At 37.3% G+C, this 20,011-nt stretch overlaps 1 protein-coding gene across 3 annotated transcripts in view; it reads left to right on the forward strand.

Moving 5' to 3' along the window:
* DDHD2 (DDHD domain containing 2) overlaps positions 1-20,011 on the forward strand; it is a gene marked incomplete at its 5' end in the record, with an annotated part of 33,278 nt that overhangs the window by 985 nt on the left and 12,282 nt on the right. For 2 of the 3 annotated variants that reach the window (XM_082680581.1, XM_082680582.1), the window contains 15 exons: positions 371-629; positions 1,443-1,633; positions 2,419-2,508; positions 3,065-3,185; positions 4,328-4,417; positions 5,371-5,506; positions 7,327-7,535; positions 7,817-7,884; positions 8,539-8,661; positions 9,544-9,639; positions 10,681-10,809; positions 10,917-11,072; positions 11,345-11,447; positions 11,586-11,756; positions 12,461-12,623. In XM_082680581.1, the coding sequence (XP_082536707.1) occupies positions 371-629; positions 1,443-1,633; positions 2,419-2,508; positions 3,065-3,185; positions 4,328-4,417; positions 5,371-5,506; positions 7,327-7,535; positions 7,817-7,884; positions 8,539-8,661; positions 9,544-9,639; positions 10,681-10,809; positions 10,917-11,072; positions 11,345-11,447; positions 11,586-11,756; positions 12,461-12,623 (2,105 nt within the window). Of the gene's footprint in view, positions 1-370; positions 630-1,442; positions 1,634-2,418; positions 2,509-3,064; positions 3,186-4,327; positions 4,418-5,370; positions 5,507-7,326; positions 7,536-7,816; positions 7,885-8,538; positions 8,662-9,543; positions 9,640-10,680; positions 10,810-10,916; positions 11,073-11,344; positions 11,448-11,585; positions 11,757-12,460; positions 12,624-20,011 lie in introns of those variants that run through there. The other variant, XM_082680583.1, reaches the window with a different exon arrangement.

Here is a 20,011-nt window from a genome sequence, read left to right on the forward strand (position 1 = left end):
TTAAGACGGAGTACGCGTTTTTGCCTTGGGACCAGACTTAGATTGGAAATTGGGGTAAAATTTTTTTTGCAGTCAAGATTTCGACCATGTGTTTCTTGTGATTCCAGTTTTGTTTAATTAAAACCATGCAGTTTTCTGAGAGGATTGGAAGATCAGTGCAAAGTGGTTGGTCTAACTATAAGAAGCGTTTTGTTTAAGGCCTCCTTCCTCCAAAAAAAAAAAAAAAAAACCCAAAAACAAAACCAAAAAAAGCTGTTAATTTATGTTATTTCTGTTTTAAATTATGTAGCCCCCTTAGTTTTTTTTCAGAAATGACTCCTTAAAAATGACCAGTTTTGTGTGTGAACAGTTACACTGTTAATAGAAGGAAATGTTATTTATAGTTTTCTTTTGTCTTTTAGAGAAAGAAATGTCATCAGTGGAATCACACGAGGAACAATTGTCCCAGTCAGATCCATCCCCGTCACCAAACTCATGTAGTTCCTTTGAGCTAATAGACATGGATGTTGGCAGTTTGTACGAACCCGTTTCTCCTCATTGGTTTTATTGTAAGATAATAGATTCTAAGGAGACATGGATTCCTTTCAACTCTCAGGATTCACAGCAGCTGGAAGAGGCATACGGTTCTGGTAGGGTGAAAGCTATGACTTGTAATAGACAAGGACTTACTGTCATTTCTCTAAAACTATAATATAAAAGTCCTTATAGTGAGTGCTATTAGAAGTAAATTTTAGATCTTTTTCTAGTTGTCTCATAGCATTTTTTTTGCTTTACATTTTTTATACTTTCCAAATTTGACTTAATAATCTTTTCTTTTTAACATCTTTATTGGAGTATAATTGCTTTACAATGGTGTGTTAGTTTCTGCTTTATAACATCCTATAGCATTTTTATATAGAAGTTCTGCATTACTATCCAGCCAATTTATAATCAAGAATTTGGTCTGTATCTTGAAAACAGTACCTATTGTAATTCCTGCATAGTTAACCAATAATGTTTCTTATGTTTCAGTTTGTTTATGAAGAGTGTGGTGCGGGCAGTGTCACATTGCAAAAGAATGCATTCTTTCATTTTTCTCTTGTTTTTTCTTCTTTTATGAAACAAGAATGATGCCGGTTACTACTTTATCATCATGATGGTCATTAATTTATCTTTTGGTCCCTTAAACAAAAAATTCAGAAAAGCTTTCTTGTATACATTTTTTTTTTAAGGGACACTCCTATCTCTCCTTAGAAAAAGAACAAAACAGCGTTGGGTATTATTTTTTTCATGTTTCATTAAAACCAAGAATGATTTTGATGGTTTATAAAGTAGTTTAGCCAAGAAGAAACAGATCATTCGTGTGTTTTATAACATTATTGAGAACATAACTCAGAGTTGTATTTTGGGAGCTTTATTTTGCTATACTATGTACTTCATTTCCCCTTTCCACTCCTTGATAGGAAAAGACTGTGATAGGAGAGTTGTGCCCACTGATGGGGGCAGATACGATGTTCATTTGGGGGAGAGGATGCGGTACGCCGTATACTGGGATGAGCTAGCATCGGAAGTGAGGCGCTGTACCTGGTTTTACAAGGGAGACAAAGATAATAAGTATGTTCCATATTCGGAGAGCTTCAGCCAAGTGTTAGAGGTATTCCTGTGACCCTTTTACTCATTTTCTTCATTGTGTTCTCTTATTTCATAATCTTTTCTTCCTCTTGTGACTTATTCTGTGAATTTACAGAGAGAGTTTGGTTCTATTTGCATCACAGTTCATAGCATTTCTTTTTGCAAGTTAGTTTCAGGATAAAGTAGTTTTATTTTCAAATTTTGAAATACTATGGAAACTATTACGTATTTAAATTAAAATTTTTTTTCTCTAGTGATCTTTGTGAATATTTAAACTGTGACCACAGGATTGGTCTTTTTTGCCTTTTATTTTTCTTGCTCTGAAAATATTCTGAAATTTGCTTTAAATTGGAGTAGGATATTAATATTATTGAACGAAATATATCAAAATGTGAACAATGATTATTTCTAGTCTTGATGATGGAATTGGGACTGATTTTTTTCCTTGGTCCTGTACTATTATCATAATTTTAAAAGAATTTTAAAATAAATTTGACAAATCAAGAGAAAGAACTTTATATGTAATGTAATCCTCATTTTATGGATAATATACATGCATTAACATTACTGAAAGAAATATATCAAAATGTGTACAGCGATTATCTTCAGTCTAGATGATAGAAGTGATTATTTTTTCTTTGTTCTGTACTAGTACCTGTTCTCATTTTAAGAGAATTAAAATAAATTTGATAAATTAGAGTAAGATACTCTTATTGTAATTGTTTATCTAGCAGTATTCTTGTTAAAAAGTTCAGTTTTAATAGAAAAACCATTACAGAAATCTAATGAAATGTGTTTTCTTTTAAGGAAACTTACATGCTTGCTGTAACTCTGGATGAATGGAAGAAGAAACTGGAGTCTCCCAACAGAGAAGTTATTATATTGCACAATCCAAAGGTTAGCAAATTAATGCCCTTCTTTAACATTGGGATTAAAGGTTAATTGCATTAGTAAGAACTTAATTGGTTTCTTTTTCTGGGGATTCTTCGTAAGATAAGCTTTGGACATTTTTATATTGCATTCACAGTCATGAAACTTGAAGCTGTGGCTCTTACCATCATTTCCTCATTCAACTCTTACACAGAAGTTTTCTTAGGGAAAATTATGTCGCTGTGGATTTAGAAAATCACTGACACGTTATGTGGGCACCTCTTCCAGGTGTAGGGTATGGTTGAAAGATCTGTTAGCCTGATGAATTTTCATTTTCCTTTTTTTTTTTTTTAGCTTTACTGAGGTATAATTGACAAAATAGTAAGATATTTAAAGTGTACAACATTAGCCTAATGTATTTTCAGGATTCTCATTTCAAGCTGTAGGAGTTGCATATCAAAACTCCAGTTGAGATTTGACTATGTGTTATGTTTTAAAAGACCCGTTTCTACCCCTCAGAATGTATAAATAGAAGTGTCTTTAATGTAGAGTATGTTTATTGCTCTGATCTTTTTTATTTAAGCTTATGGTACATTACCAGCCAATCGCGGGGTCTGATGAATGGGGTTCAACACCCACTGAGCAGGGCCGACCTCGAACAGTGAAGAGAGGGGTTGAGAACATCTCTGTTGACATTCATTGTGGTAATGTTAATCATTCATTTTTTTCCTTATCTTCTGATATACTTGTTTATGAGTTAAATCGTGGTCTTTCTCTGTGGCTTTAGATTACGTCAAGGCTTAAAAATGGTCTTTAATCAAATGGGCTTATTCTAAGTTAAGATTAGCATTACTTCATCTACTAAGAATCTTAATAGGTATAAAAATCTCTTTTAAAGTTGCTAAGTATATATGGTGGGATGGATAAAATTTGACAGTACTAGTCAGGAGGTCACTAAGTACAAATGAACTGATTTAGTCCTAATTCTAAGAAGTGTGATTCCACCTGCTTGATTATTAATTTATTCCTGGTAACTCCTGAAGGTTTTCAGGAGGTTTTCAACCAGGGAAAACTATTTTTCAGGGACCTTGATGGTTATCCATTGCTCTCTAGCTAGGGTCATTTATGGTTGGTTTTATAATATATTTAACTGGATTATAAAATTCCTTTCATCTTTCAGAGGAGATGGCTTGTCTCTTGGACAAAGTCGTAGACTTACTGTAATTTGAAAAGATGAGTTTAAAATTTCAGGCTTCAAATACATGTCAGATTTTATTGGTACAACTGATAAACACAGGATAGTAGGTAAAAGTATCCTGTCAATATTAAATTACTTGAATTTGGTAACTGCCCTGTGGTTAAATAAGAGCATATTCTTAGGAAATACATAATAAAATATTAAAGGATTAAAGACATGTGATATGTGCCATCTGATAATGTATGCAACCTGCTCCCAAATGGTTCAGAAAAATAAATGTGTGTGAATACACATACACATAGAGAAATAAAGCAAATGTGGTAAATGTTAGTGTTGAATCTGTATAAAAAGTACGTGAGAGTTTCTGTACTGTTCTTTCAAGTTTTCAATAAGATTGCAGTTATTTCAAAATAAAAAGTTGAAAAAACTTGAACAATTTTTTCACTGACTTATTACAAGATAAATAAGAAACAAAGTAACATCACTATATTTTTACTAAGTAGTTAAATATGGGACTATCTGTGTCTTTTAAAATATCTGCTCATATTTTAACTTGCCCGTTTCTATTGTCTACGCATTGTGAATGTTTGATTTTAGAATACATGACTCGTTATATAGAGTAATTTTTCTTTGTAATTTCACTTGTAGGGGAACCTTTACAGATAGATCACTTGGTTTTTGTAGTCCACGGGATCGGACCAGCCTGTGATCTCCGCTTTCGAAGCATTGTACAGTGTGGTAGGTTCGCAAAGCATGTCATATTAGATCATGTAAGGGGACTGTTAGTGCTCCTGTGAGTTGAGATGAAGTGTTGTCTTTAGCCTGTTGTCTTAGCTGCATAATAAGATTTGGAGAGATGAAGACAGGTGGCAAGGTAGTCAAGCTTCCCAGCTTAGACCTAAAGTGCTAGTAAATTCCTTAGGCTAATAGGTTTATATTCTTAACTAATAATTCTTGAGTGAATAAGCCCTCAAGTCTTATACAATTGTTTTATGATGTGATGATCCTGTTTATAACCATTCTAAATTTAAAGGGAACCATAAATATATGACCATGAAGATAATATAGTTTAAATGAATAACAGAAGCTTCAACCATTTTTGTAATTCATACTGTGATAAACCTTATGATATTCTAATTGGAATATTTAGGTCATTAGTATAACTTGACTTTGAAAGGCAGTATTCATAGTCTAACTGCCCTAATTTGGGAGTCTGATCCTAATGGCTAATGCTTCTAAGCATAAACCTCCTAGAAGGTTAAGATCGATGCAATATGAATTCCAAACAGCAGTGTATCTTTTAAAAATTTAAAATATGGGGTAAACGTTGTTTATAAGAACCAGAAAGTTAGGATAGGAACCTGACTGCAAGGCCAATTGACATAGTCAAGTGGTTTTTTTAAAAAAATGGAAACAGTTCCCTTGACATGGCAGAAGTTTTGAAGTTACTGTGTGATTTTTTTTATATAAAAATGTTTTGTATAGTAATAGCAGTTCTATATTAAAGGAATGTCTTTTCCTACATGCACTGTTAATTTTTTCTTGACTACTCACTCTACTTTTGACTCGAGTCAATAGGTGCTATAAGCAGATATAGATGGATGTAGTATAATTAATTATAAGATCTGTTGCATTTTCACTCTACAAATTGATCGCTTCACCGTTAATGCATTCTTAATTTTCTTTTCTAGTTAATGATTTTCGCAGTGTTTCTTTGAACCTGCTACAGACGCATTTTAAGAAAGCCCAAGAAAATCAGCAGATTGGGAGGGTAGAATTTCTCCCAGTCAACTGGCACAGTCCTTTGCATTCCACTGGTGTGGATGTGTGAGTAGTACTTTACACCTTTGAGTTGCTAACTGTGATTGTAATGTTTTCTGATCATTGATATGCTTAGGAACATTTCTGCTATAGCTGATCGTATATATAAAATTTTGTTCAACAGAAAACTTTTTGTACTTCTGTGTCTTTTTCTTAGAGACACATTATTAAGTGCGGACCAATCCCTTTGTTTAACTAGCTCGGGTTAGGAGTGGGGAGTTGTGTGTATCTTCCAGTATGTGTTACTGGCTCGTTAGTGTTTACTGTTACAGCTTTATTATTTCTTTAGCATAAAGCCAAATTCTCCCCATAGTGTATAAGCATTTCCATCTTAAGATGTCAAAAGCCAATCTACCTCAAGATGCACAAAGTATTTTGTTGTTCCTTTTGTGATCACATTTAGATAATATTTGTCCAAATTTGGGGAAAAAAGGAAATTCCCAAATATTAAATTATTGGGTTTTATAACTTGAGGTATAATTGGTGCAATGACTTATAAGTAAGTGATGGCTTTCTTAAGTTGCAAGCTCAGAAGTTCTGTTTGTAAACTTTTTGGTAATGTCAGAGAAGGTTGCCTTATATTAAGGATATTCACTGTGGGCTCGCCAGAAAGAAGTATGTTCATGATATAGTTCTAGGATAGAACTAGGAGATGCTTCTCTGGTAGATAAAGGAAGTAGCATTGTTTCCATGCTGGTCTTGGAAATGGCTTTTCTGATTCCGTGTCTCTCAGTTCTTAATACCCTATGATTTGAGCATATTCCACGTGCCAAATGCTCCATTGTGGTGTTGCTTTTACTAGGTGTACAGAGTTCACATTCTTTCATATTTGAGCTGATGCTAAGAGGTTACTAGGGGCACATAGCCCTCTCTAAACTACAGAAGATGTTGAAGGTTTGAGGAGTCTTTCTGGGAGCTTTGAGAAAGCTTTATGTGGAAGCTGATTTATACTACGTCAACATTGTTTTCCTTTGCGAGATATGAGTTCTGTTTGTCCTTGGCATCTGGCAGTCTCACCTTCTTTCAGCTTTTAGAAATTCGGCATAGAGAGAGAGAGAGCTGATCCATTTATCATTTGACTTGTGATCAAAAAACCTTAATGCTGAGAATTCTAGGAAAAGCCTCTTGTATCTTTTAAAAAACTTTATTATAGAGAATTTTGTACACAAAAGTAGCATATATAATGAATCTTCATGGATTGATTATGATTACCCAGCCCAACAAGCCTCAACACGTGGCCAGTTCTGCCCCATCCATATCTTCCGTGTACTGCCCATCCCTCCACTCTATTACTTTTGGATAAAATCTTAGACATCATATCATTTCATCTGTTAAATGTTTCAGTTTGTATATCCTTTTAAGGATTAAAAAAATATATATAACACCATTATCACATCTAAAAAAATTCTTAATATCAGCAAATATACAATCAGTATTCAAATTTGTAATTGTCTAATGTCATGATTTATATATACACATACATACATATACATGCACATACACACATAGTTTAAACTGGGATCATAAATTGCAATTAGTTGATGTCTTTTAAGTCTCTTTTAATCTCTTGATTACCTTTATCTCTTATTTTCTTGTAATTTATGTCTTGAGGAGGCTGGGTTTTTTGTCTTGCAGCGTTTCTCACACTGAATTTTGCTGGTCACATCCCTTTGGCTTCATTACAAATGTCTGTCTGTCCACTGTTTCCTGTAAATTGATAGTTATCCCTTGTATCTTAATTTCTAAGTGTAATTTGGATAATAACTTAGAGGAGGCTGTGGAATGTATTTAGGTTTTCTGCTTAAAATATCTTCTGTTTTTTTCAGAGATCTGCAGCGAATAACTCTGCCCAGCATTAACCGCCTAAGGCACTTCACCAATGATACAATTCTGGATGTCTTCTTCTACAACAGCCCCACCTACTGTCAGACTATTGTGGACACAGTTGCTTCTGAAATGAACCGATTATATGTACTTTTTCTGCAGAGGAACCCTGATTTCAAAGGGGGCGTATCCATCGCTGGTCATAGTTTAGGTAACGGATTCTTTGTGATCAGAGATGACTATCACATTTTAAGGATAGCTGGGTTTGAAGTACAGTGTCTTTTATCAGTATCAGATTCAGAGGTCTAGAACTGGTCTGTGATGAAGAATTTGGAAGGCGTTGGAAGGGTGGTGGTGGATTGGAAAGAATGACTCCCTACTTCATAGATTTTGCTTCATGGGTAATTGGCTTATTACTTTTTTTGTATGAAAGACAGCTATTTAGTGCTAATGCTTCGAAATTGTCCCTTCTTTCTTCTGTTTTACTTGTAGGTTCACTTATATTGTTCGATATCCTAACAAATCAGAAAGATTCTTTGGGGGATGTTGACAGTAAAAAGGTAATTTAGATGTTCAGATAGGTTCTTTTGTATGCTTTCTTAGTAAGCGTTTTTAGATTTTAGGCTTTTTGTTTTTTGCTTTGTTTCATACCATAATATTTACGTTTATTTTAATTTTAACAGACTTGTAATTATCTCTGTCATTCTTGGATGATAGAAGCAAGATAGTAGTATGCTTCTACAAATATTTGCCACATTCTAAAATAATTATAGGTATCTTATTTTCTCATTATAAATATGCACTAGTGATCTGTTATTAGAATTATAGAATCACTGAGTTGAAATGGAATTTGCATACGAGGAAATGAAGAGTGAATTGGATGCAAATTGATATAGTTTATAGAAATTCTGTTTGAAAGCCATCCTTAAACATTAATAAGAGCTCAGGGAAGGCTTTATTAATGATGATGAAGAATACTTTGATGCTCATTTATTCACTCATTCATTTATTTAAAAACATACTAGGTTTCAACTGACTGCAAAAACTTAAAGATCAATCACATCTTAATTTATATTTCGTGTAAATTACAATTTATTCAAAGTTAAGGTAGGTCTCTGTGGATATCAAACATAGTACTTTCCTTTATTGCAAAGTAATATTAATAAAAATCTGAATGAATTTAGAGAATACGAGCTTTACAATTTAATTTTTAGGATTTGCCAAGTATTTTCATGGATCAAGGAGACACACCGACACTGGAGGAAGATTTGAAGAAACTTCAACTCTCTGAATTCTTTAGTGTCTTTGAGAAGGAGAAAGTAGATAAGGAAGCTCTGGTAAAAATAATCTTTTAAAACTTTGCACTATACCATTTTCAGTATTTTTTTTAATAAATTTATTTTATTTATTTATTTTTAGCCAAAAATAAATAAATTGCGTTGGGTCTTCGTTGCTGCGCATGGGCTTTCTCTAGTTGCAGAGAGTGGGGCTACTCTTCGCTGTGGTGCACAAGCTTCTCATTGCGGTGGCTTCTCTTGTTGCGGATTATGGACTCTAGGCGCGTGGGCTTCAGTAGTTGTGGCTCGCGGGCTCTAGAGCGCAGGCTCAGTAGTTGTGGTGCATGGGCTTAGTTGTTCCGTGGCATGTGGGATCTTCCCGGGCCAGGGATCGAGCCCGTGTCTCCTGCATTGGCAGGCAGATTCTTAACCACTGTGCCACCAGGGAAGTTCCCCCTTTTCAGTATTTTTATTGCTTCTTTTCATCGTACTGCTTTCTAAGAGCCTGCCCTTTAGAAACATTTTAGTCATAAATACTTCGTTATCATTAGTAATGCTCTTTAGCCTTATCTGTGTGCTTTTTATCGTATAAAGTGATCTTTGCTTTGTGGAGGTTCAGAGTTCCAAGGAGCCGCGTTAACAACAATGGAGCAAAGACTAAAACACAGCAGAGCTCTGAAAACATGAGAGCAGGAATAAATGACCACTAACTTTTCCAACTCTTATTTTCTGTTATACCTTGTAGAGCTCTACTGTGGATATTTGCTTGTTTATTTGTTTTTGTTACCACTAGGGAGTCCTAGTCATGCAAAGCAAAGAACAACAGAGTGTTTAGGCCTTATTCCTCTCAGAGAACAGGGCGTTTACTTACTTATTTTTAGGACATTTAATTGATTTTAATTTGCCGAGAAATAAGAAAGATATTTGATTTTTTATGCTTAGGCTTTATGTACAGACAAAGATCTTCAGGAAATGGGAATTCCCTTAGGACCAAGAAAGAAGATACTAAACTACTTAAGGACCAGAAAAAATTCAATGGTATGTGCTTAATATAGCTTGTAGGAGTAAACAGTTTTTTGACTTCCTTGTATCCTTGTGCTTTGTGAGGTGTTTAGTATAGGGAGCTAAGCAATTTTTAAAATTGACCTTTGGCTCTCTTTTCAGAAATTAAACACATTTACTTTATTGATATCTTTAAAAGTGTTATTAGCTTCAGAAGTTTTATTTCCCCTGGATTTCCACCATTCAATTTTTTCCTTTTTTTTGTTTGTTTTGTAACTGCTTTATTGAAATATAATTCACAACACATACCATAAAATTCACCCTTTTAAAATATACAATTCAGTGGGTTTTAGTATATTTGCAGAGTTGTATAACCATTACCACTATCTAATTCCAGAACATTTCCATCACCGTAGAAAGAAACATCATATTCATTAGCAGGCACTCCCTATTCCTCCCTCCTGTGAACCACTGATCTATTTTCTGTTTTCATATATTTTCTTATTCTGGATATTTCATATAAATGCAGTCATACAATATGTGGCCTTTTGTGACTGGTTCCTTTCACTTAGTATAATGTATTCAAGGTATAACCCCGTTGTAACAGTGCTTACGCACTGAGCATTTTTGGCCACTGATTCCTTTCCATAGTCTAATTAATTATTTTTCAACCTTTTAGCAGGTTGCTCAGTTCTGATTTAAGGCTGATAGAGACATACTACTTACTTTGGTTAGAAAGGCATAGCACTTCATTGAACTCCTCAGCAATCCCCAACATTCATTCCACAGTGCTCTGCTATCGTTTTCTCTCATGATGGTTGCCTAAAGTTTCAACTGCTACCCAGATGGCTTTGTACAGCTTTCATTATTTCAGAGCATGTAGGGATATCAATTCATAATTTAAGGCAACTTTTGTTTTCATCAGCTTTAGCTTGTTCTCTGAGAGATTCTTCTTAAAATTGTTGACTACCATTTCAAAACCTTCCCAAGCATCCTTTTAAACCAGTAGAAAACTGTATAATCCTTTGGATATTTTCACTACATAGCAGTTGCACAGAACTATTTTTTATTCTTTAGGGTATTAATAGACCAACCCCGCAATCACCTGCAGGGGCGAATATGTCTAACATCCCCAAAGAATCGGAGTTCTGCAGTAGTACTAATGGTACTGGACATGGTGAACATCTGGATGTTGGCATTGGGCAGGTAACAATACTAATTCTCTTTGGTCATTTTATTGTTTGCCGTTGGTATGGTAGGAACAGATGTAACTTTTGTTGTTAATGAGAGATGCTTTTACTTCCTCCTTCCAGGTGCCTGTAAAATACCCCCGGCTCATCTATAAACCAGAAATATTCTTTGCCTTTGGATCTCCCATTGGAATGTTCCTTACTGTCCGAGGCCTGAAAAGAATTGACCCCAACTACAGATTCCCAACATGCAAAGGTTTCTTCAATATTTATCACCCCGTAAGCATTGGACAGCTCTTGTGGTTTTACCTATTAGGGCTTATTGGTAAAGCACGTACGATATTCTATTGTGTTGATTTACTTTTTTCTATATTATTCTGTAGTAATGAGATAATTTATAATAGTATGGATCTGGAAGTGATGGGGCAGAACAACTACATTTTAAAAAATGAGCTTATAATTATTCTTGCCTGATACATAGCTCCTGAGACTGTCATTATCTTTCTTCATCTTCAGCAGAGGTATTTGTAGCTATTGTTTTTCCTATGTAGTTTGATCCTGTGGCCTATAGGATTGAACCAATGGTGGTCCCAGGAGTAGAATTTGAGCCAATGCTGATCCCGCATCATAAAGGCAGGAAGCGGATGCACTTAGGTAAGTCTTGAATATAGAACCTGATAATTCTAGACCTTCTGGTCAGTGCAAACCGACTGGACCTCATTCACTTTGTTTAGCTGTGTTGAACCCTTTTACCTCTGTAAACCATGTAATGTTCTTTTTCATATGTTTCAGAACTGAGAGAGGGCTTGACCAGGATGAGCATGGACCTTAAGAACAACTTGCTAGGTTCGCTGCGGATGGCCTGGAAGTCTTTTACCAGAGCTCCATACCCTGCCTTACAAGCTTCAGAAACTGCAGAAGAAACTGAAGCAGAACCTGAATCAAGTTCAGAGAAGCCTAGTGGTCAGTGACACTGTACATATTGATTTCCTGCACCAGGCCAGATAAGAGGGACTCCATGGTGTCTGGTTCTTATTCTCCCAGGGTCTTCTTACTTTCTCCTTTTTTATTGTTTAGGACCAATACTATGAGTCCTAATGGGCCTTCAGCTCTGCTGGTGTTTTCTGTCATCTAATAGCCACAAATTTTGGAAAAACATTGTTTGTGAGGGAAGATGTCAAGAGAAGCTGAGCATCTAGTAATGAGGCTTTAAACATTCCCCACTTGGGCACTATGGCAGTGCTGCTCAGAGCCTACGCTGTGAAGAACCTTGCTTTTACAGGGGAATGTCTGTGTATTCATGGGTTGGTTTTATTTTCCTGGCTGGGGACTAGCTAGGACACTTTTCCTCTTAATTTCACAGTTAATGTTGCATTCTTTTGCTTTAGTTTTCAATTGCCTAAGGAGTTCTAACCCTGTTTGCATTTAGTTTGTAAACCAAAGGCAAATGGAATTAGCCATTAAAGGTACAGGAAGGAAAAAAGGGATTGGATAAAGTCAGTGTGCCTTGAGGAGAGGCTTTAAGGGGATTGAGAGGAGGAACATGAGAGAGAACTTTCTGAGCAGGGTAGCTCGTCCTACGGTAAAGCTGGAGCCTGAGGGAAAGCAAGGACAACCTTGGAGGGCTGGATGCTTTTATATTCTTATTACGGTTCTTCTGTATCCAGATGTTAGCACAGAAGAGAACCTTGTAGCAGTTAAACAAGAAGCTCCCCCCATCCATGTGGGAATGCTGAATGGAGGCCAGCGCATCGACTATGTGCTACAGGAGAAGCCCATTGAAAGTTTTAATGAATATTTATTTGCTTTACAAAGTCATCTATGCTACTGGTAAGTGTTGTTTTTTTAAGTCTACCTTTTTAAAAAATTAATTAACTTTTATTTTTTTATTTTTATTTATTTTATTTTTGGCTGTGTTGGGTCTTCGTTGCTGCGCGTGGTCTTTCTTTAGTTGCGGCGAGCGGGGGCTACTCTTCGTTGCTGTCACGGGCTTCTCATTGCGGTGGCTTCTCTTGCTGCAGAGCATGGGCTGTAGGCGCGGGCTTCAGTAGTTGTGGCTTACGGGCTCTAGAGCGCAGGCTCAGTAGTTGCGGCACACGGGCTTAGTTGCTCCACGGCATGTGGGATCTTCTTGGACCAGGGCTCGAACCCGTGTCCTCGGCATTGGCAGGAAGATTCTTAACCACTGCGCCACCAAGGAAGCCCCTAAGTGTTTGTTTTTGTTTTGGAGTTTTTTGGTCTTAATTGTTTGTTAAGATTTCTTCAAATGACATGAGTGTGCTGTTTTGTAATTGTCTGAACAAGAAATCATTCTAATCCCAAATGTACACTGGCCTATCTCCTTTTTCTGCATCTATCAAGTATCTGTGAAACAATTAAGACTTATTTCACTAAGCATGATATTCTTTAGGTCCATCCACGTTGCTGCAAATGGCAGAATTCCATCTTTTTTTTTATGGCAGAGTATTATTCCATTGTAATATATACCACATTTTCTTTATTCATTTGTCTGTTGCTGGACATTTAGGTTGCTTCCATATCTTAGTTATTGTGAATAGTGCTGCTATGAACATTGGGGTGCGTGTATTTTTTCAAGTTAGTGTTTTCGTTTTTTCTGGATATGTACCCAGGAGTGGAATTGCTGGATCATATGGTGGTTCTATTTTTATTTTTTTGAGGAGCCTCCATACTGTTTTCCACAGTGTCTGCACCATTTCACATTCCCACCAACAATGGACAAGCATTCCTGTTTCTCTACATCCTCGCCAGTGTTGTTATTTTGTGTTCCTTTTTTTTTTTTTTTTTTTTTTTTTTTTGCGGTACGCGGGCCTCTCACTGTTGTGGCCTCTCCCGTTGTGGAGCACAGGCTCCGGACGCGCAGGCCCAGCGGCCATGGCTCACGGGCCCAGCCGCTCCGCGGCATGCGGGATCTTCCCAGACCGGGGCACAAACCCGCGTCCCCTGCATCGGCAGGCGGACTCCCAACCACTGTGCCACCAGAGAAGCCCTGTGTTCCTTTTGATGACAGCCGTTCTGACAGGTGTGAGGTGACATCTCATTGTGGTTTTGATTTGCATTTCCCTGATGATTAGTGATATTGAGCATCTTTTCATGTGCCTGTTACCCATTTATGTGTCTTTCTTGGAAAAATGTCTATTCAGGTCTCCTACCCATTTTTTGATTGGGTTATTTGCTTTTTTTTTTTTGATATCGAGTTTTATGAGCTGTTTATATATTTTGGATATTAACCCCTTATCACATATCATTTGCAAATATTTTCTCCCATCCAGTAGCTTTTCCTTTCATTTTGTTGATGGTTTCCTTTGCTGTGTAAAAGCTTTTAAGTTTAATTAGGTTCCATTTGTTTATTTTTGCTTTTATTTTTTTGCCTTAGGAGACAGATCCAAAAAAATATTGCTGTGATTTATGTGAAAGAGTGTTCTGCCTATGTTCTCTTCTAGGGGGTTTATGGTCTCCAATCTTACATTTAGGTCTTTCATCCATTTTGAGTTTAGTTTTGCAAATGGTGTGCAGAAATTTTCTAATCTCATTCCTTTACATGTAGCTGTCCAGTTTTCCCAGCACCACTTGTCAAAGAAACTGTCTTTTCTCCATTTTACATTCTTGCCTCCTTTGTCGTAGATTAATTAACCATAGGTGCATGGGTTTATTTCTGGGCTCTTTATTCTGCTCCATTGATCTATGTGTCTGTTTATGTGCCAGTACTAATCTGTTTTGATAACTGTAGCTTTGTAGTATGGTCTGAAGTCGGGGAGGGTGATATCTCCAGCTTTATTCGTTTTTTCTCAAGACTGTTTTGGCAATATGGGGTCTTTTGTGCTTCCATATAGATTTTAGGATTATTTGTTCTAGGTCTGCGAAAAATGTCATGGGTATTTTGGTAGGGATCGCATTAAGTCTGCAGACTGCTTTGGATAGTATGGCCATTTTAACAATATTAATTCTTCCATTCCAAGAGCATAGGATATCTTTCCATTTCTTTGTATCATCTTCAGTTTCCTTCATCAGTGTTTTATAATTTTCAGAGTGTAGGTTTTTCACCTCCTTGGTTAAGTTTATTCCTAGGGTATTTTATTCTTTTTGATGTAATTTTAAATGGGATTTTTTTCTACTTTCTGTTTCTGATAGTTCATCATTAGTGTATAGAAAAGCAATAGATTTCTGTATATTAATCTTGTATCCTGCAACTTTACTGAATTCATTTATTAGTTCTAACAGTTTTTTGGTGGAGGCTTTAGGGTTTTCTATATAAAGTATCATGCTATCTGCAAATAGTGACAGTTTTACTTCCTCCCTTCCAATTTGGATGCCTTTTTTTTTTTCTTTTTTTTTTCCCCGATTGCTGTGGCTAGGACTTCCAATACTATGTTAAATAGAAGGGGCAACATTAGGCATCTTTGTCTTGTTTCTGAATTTGGAGGAAAGGCTTTCAGCTTTTCATTGTTGAATATGACGTTAGCTGTGGGTTTGTCATAAATGGCCTTTGTTATGTTGAGATATGTTCCCTCTGTATCAACTTTGATGAGAGTTTTTATCAAGAATGGATGTTGAATTTTATTAAATGCTATTTCTGTGTCCATTAAGGTGATCGTGTGATTTTTGTCCTTTCTTTCGTTGATGTGGTATATCACATTGATTGATTTGTGAATGTTGAACCATCCTTGTGTCCCTGGAATAAATCCCACTTGATCATTGTGTATGATACTTTTTTTATATTGTTGGATTCAGTTTGCTAATATTTTGTTGAGGAGTTGTGCATCTATATTCATCAAAGATATTGGCCTGTAATTTTCTTTTTTTGTATTGTATTGGTCTGGTTTGGGTATCAGGATAATGGTGGCCTCGTAGGATGAATTTGGGAGTATTTCCTCCTCTTCAGTTTTTTGGAATAGTTTAAGGATAGTTGTTTGCTCTTCTTTGTATGTTTGCTTGAATTCCCCTGTGAAGTCAGTTCTGGACTTCTGTTTCCTGAGAGTTTTTTTAAATTACAAATTTAATTTCACTAGTGTTTGGTCTGTTTAAATGGTCTGTTTCTTCTTGATTCAGTCTTGGCAATTTTTATGTTTCTAGAAATTTGTCCATTTCTTCTAGGTTGTCCAATTTGTTGGAATATAACTGTTTATAGTATCCTTTTATGATTTTTTTATATCTCTGTGGTATCGGTTGTAATTTCTCCTTTTTCATTTCTTATTTTGTTTATTTGGGTCCTTTTTCTTTTCTTCTTGGTGAGCCTGTCTAAAGGTTTATCCTTTTTGTTTATCTTTTCAAAAAACCAGCTCTCATTTTCATTGATCTTTTCTATTGCTTTTTTTAATCTCTATTTTATTTATTTCCTTCTCTGATCTTTATTATTTCCTTCCTTCTGTTGACTTTGGGCTTTGTTCTTCTTTTTCTAATTCCCTGAGGTGGTAGGTTTGTTTGAGATTTTTCTTATTTCTTGAGGAAGGCCTGTATCACTATAAACTTCCCTCTTAAATCTGCTTTTGCTTCATCCCATAGATTTTGGAGAGTTGTGTTTCCATTTTTATTTGTCTCAAGGTATTTTCTGATTTCCTCTTTGATTTCTTTATTGACCCATCATTTTTTAGTAGCATGTCATTTAGTCTCCATATGCTTGTTCTTTTCCCATTTTCCTTTCTGTAATTGATTTCTAGTTTCATACCATTGTGGTCGGAAAAAAGCTTGATATAATTTCTATCCTCTGAAATTTGTTGAGACTTGTTTTGTGGCCTAACATGTGATCTGTCCTGGAGAACATTTCATGTGCACTTGGAAAAAATGTGTATTCTGCTGTTTTGGAATGTAATGTCCTGTAGATATCTGTTATGTCCAACTAGTCTATTGTGTCATTTAAGGCCACTGTTGCCTTATTGATTTTCTGTCTGGATGATCTGTCCATTGATGAAAATGGAATGTTAAAGTCTCCTACTATTACTGTGTTATTGTCAGTTTCTCCTCTTATGTCTGTTACTATTTGCTTTATATATTTAGCTTCCCCTGTCTTGGATGCATATATGGTAACAAATGTTACATCCTGTTCTTGTATTGATCCCTTTATCATTATAGAATGCCCTCCTTTGTCTTTTGTTATAGCCTTTGTTTTAAAGTCTATTTTGTCTGATAGGAATATTGCTGCCCCTGCTTTCTTTTCGTTTCCATTTATAGGAAATACCTTTTCCATTCCCTTATTTTCAGCCTGTGTGTGTCTTTAGCTCTGACGTGAGTCTCCTGGAGGCAGCATATAGATGGGTCTTGTTTTTCATCCAGTCACCCACCCTGTGTCTTTTTTAAAATGTATTTATTTATTTTTGGCTGCGTTGGGTCTTCGTTGCTGTGCATAGACTTCTCATTGCTTTGGCTTCTCTTGTTGAGAAGCATGGGCTCTAGGCACGCGAGCTTCAGTAGTTGTGGCACGTGGGCTCAGTAGTTGTGGCTTGCGGGCTCTAGAGTGCAGGCTCAGTAGTTGTGGCACACGGGCTTAGTTGCTCCGCAGCATGCAGGATCTTCCCGGACCAGGGTTCGAACCCGTGTCCCCTGCATTGGCAGGCGGATTCTTAACCAGTGCGCCACCAGGGAAACCCCACCCTGTGTCTTTTGATTGGAGCATTTAGTCCATTGACATTTAAAGTAATTATTGATAGGTATGTACTTATTGCCATTTTATTACTTGTTTTCCGGTTGTTTCTGTAGTTCTTCTGTATTCATTTCTTTTTTTTCTTCCTTTGTGGTTTAATGATTTTATTTAGCAGTATGCTTGTGTTCCTTACTTTTGTGTGTGTGTGTGTATGTTGTAGTTTTTTGATTTGTGATTACCGTGGGGTTCTTATATGTTGACCTATATCTACTTGTGTTAAACTGGCAGTCATTTAAGTTCAGACATATTCTAAACAACCTACGTGTTTTTACTCCCCTCCCCTGCATTTTGTGGTTTTGATGTTATATTTCACATCTTCACGTTTATCCCTTAACTGTTTATTGTAGTTATAGTTGCTTTTACAGTTTTTTTGTCTTTTAATCTTCATACTGGCTTATTTAAGTGGTTGATCCTCAGTCCTTACTATGTATTTGCCTTTTCTATTGGGATTTCCCCTTTTCTATAGGTTCTTACTTCTTTTCCACTTAGAGAAGACTTTTTAACATTTCTTTTAGAGTAGGTTTAGTATTGATGAACTGTTTCAGTTTTTGCTTGTCTGAGCAGTTATCTCTTCTTCAATTCTAAATGATAATCTTGTTGGGCAGAGTATCCTGGGTTGCAGGTTTTTCCCTTTCAGGACTTTGAATATATTGTGCCACTCCCTTCTGGCCTGCAGGGTTTCTGCAGAGAGATCAGCTGATAGCCTTATGGGGATCCCCTTGTATATGACTCTTTTTTTCTTGCTGCCTTCAGAAGCCTCTCTTTACCTTTTGCCATTTTAATTGTTACGTCTTGGTGTGAGTGTGCTTGGGTTCATCTTGTTTGGGACTCTCTGTGCTTCCTGTTCCTGGATATTTGTTTCCTTCAGATTTGGGAAGTTTTCAGCCACAATTTCCTCAGATACATTTTCGATGCTCTGCTCTCTCTCTTCTCCTTCTGAGACCCCCTATAATGTGAATGTTGGTACATTTAATGTTAGCCCAGAGATCTCTTATACCGTTTTCATTTTTTAAAATCTCTCTTTTCTTTTTGCCGTTCTGATTGGGTGATTTCCATTATTCTATGTTTCAGATCACTTATGTGTTCTTCCTGTATCACTCAGTCTGCTATTCAGTCCTTTTAGTGTGTTTTTTTTATTACAGCTATTGAATTCTTCATTTCTGATTGGGTCTTTTTTATATATTCTAGTTCCTTGTTAAAATTCTCACTATGTTCATTTATTCTTGTCCCTAATTCAGTTAACATTTTTTAATTAACTGTTCTGAATTCTTTATCTGGTAAATTGTTTATTTCTGTTTCATTCTTTTTTCATGGGTTTTCTTTTGCTGTTTCAATTGAGAGCAGTTTGTCTGCCTTTTCATTTTGCTTAACTTTTTCTGTCGCTATGAATTTAGGTGAAACAGTTACCTATTGCAGTCTGAAAGGGGTATTCTTATGTGGGAGCATCCTTATACAGGCTGTGTGTGCCCAGTGCCGTTGATGGGAGAGCAGGATTTGATGACACGGACAGAGTCGTCTTTCCTCAGCTATCACCTTAGTAGGGGGTGGAGCTGGATGTGAGGTGGGACTTCCCCTCTGCTCAGTGGCTGTCACCATGCAGTTGGGGACAGGGTCTGATCCTAAGTTGCTGGAGCCAAAGCCCTGATGGTCCGGCCCAGGCTGGCTCTGTTCCCTTTAGGTGTGTTTCCCAACCTCCCTGCACTGGAACCCTTGCCCCAGAGCTGGGGAGGGCAGACAAAAGTGGGGCCCATGTGGGCTCTCTGCAGACAGAGGTCCAAGCTGTCTGCCATGTGCAGCCTTGGGTGCATGTCCCCTTTGCCCCTCACAGTCGATCACTGCCCCCAGCCTCCCCTGTCTTGTTATGGGGCCACACTGCAGGGCAACTGGGGCCTGTGTGGACTCTTGGCATATGCTGGGGTGTAAGCCGTGGGGTAGGGGCCGCCGTCAGAGTTCTGGGCTGCTTCTGATGCACTGCTTGAGTAAGTACCAACAGTGGCAGCTGACACCCCACCCAGACTCTGCCCCATGCCCGGGTTGCCTGTGCATCCCTTGGCTGTGTTTCTCCCTGTCGTGGCGGCCCTAGATGCTGTGCAGTGGTGCATCGTCATGGAGCTGAGCTGTGCACCCAGGCGGGGAGACCTGGCAGCCACTAGAGCAGTCCTCCCACTGTACTCTCCGCCCTGCCTGGGGGCAAGCCAGCACGCACGTGCTCCCACAGCCCTGCTGCCCTCCAGCTAGCCAAGGGGGCTCGTCTCCCCTGATTAGGACCCCAGGACTGGGGCGTTGAATCTGAGGCTCTCACTGCTCACTCCTCAGGGTGGGTCTCCGCCTGTGCATTCTCCCTTTTCCTCTGAGTCCCCTCCCAGGGGCACAGGTCCCAACCTGATCGCTTTCCTTCCCATCCTAAACGATTACATGTGGATCTTTCTTACAGCCTTGGTTGTACAGGAGTGTTTCTGCCAGTTTCCATCCCACATACAGATGTACTTTTGATGTGATTTTTTGGGGGGGGAGTTCCACGTCCTCTTACTCTGCCACGTTGATCGATCCCCCTTGCTGTCCA

The sequence above is a fragment of the Grampus griseus genome (assembly GCF_964374135.1).
Source record: "Grampus griseus genome assembly, chromosome: 21".
In the NCBI taxonomy this organism is placed as follows: Eukaryota; Metazoa; Chordata; class Mammalia; order Artiodactyla; family Delphinidae; genus Grampus; species Grampus griseus.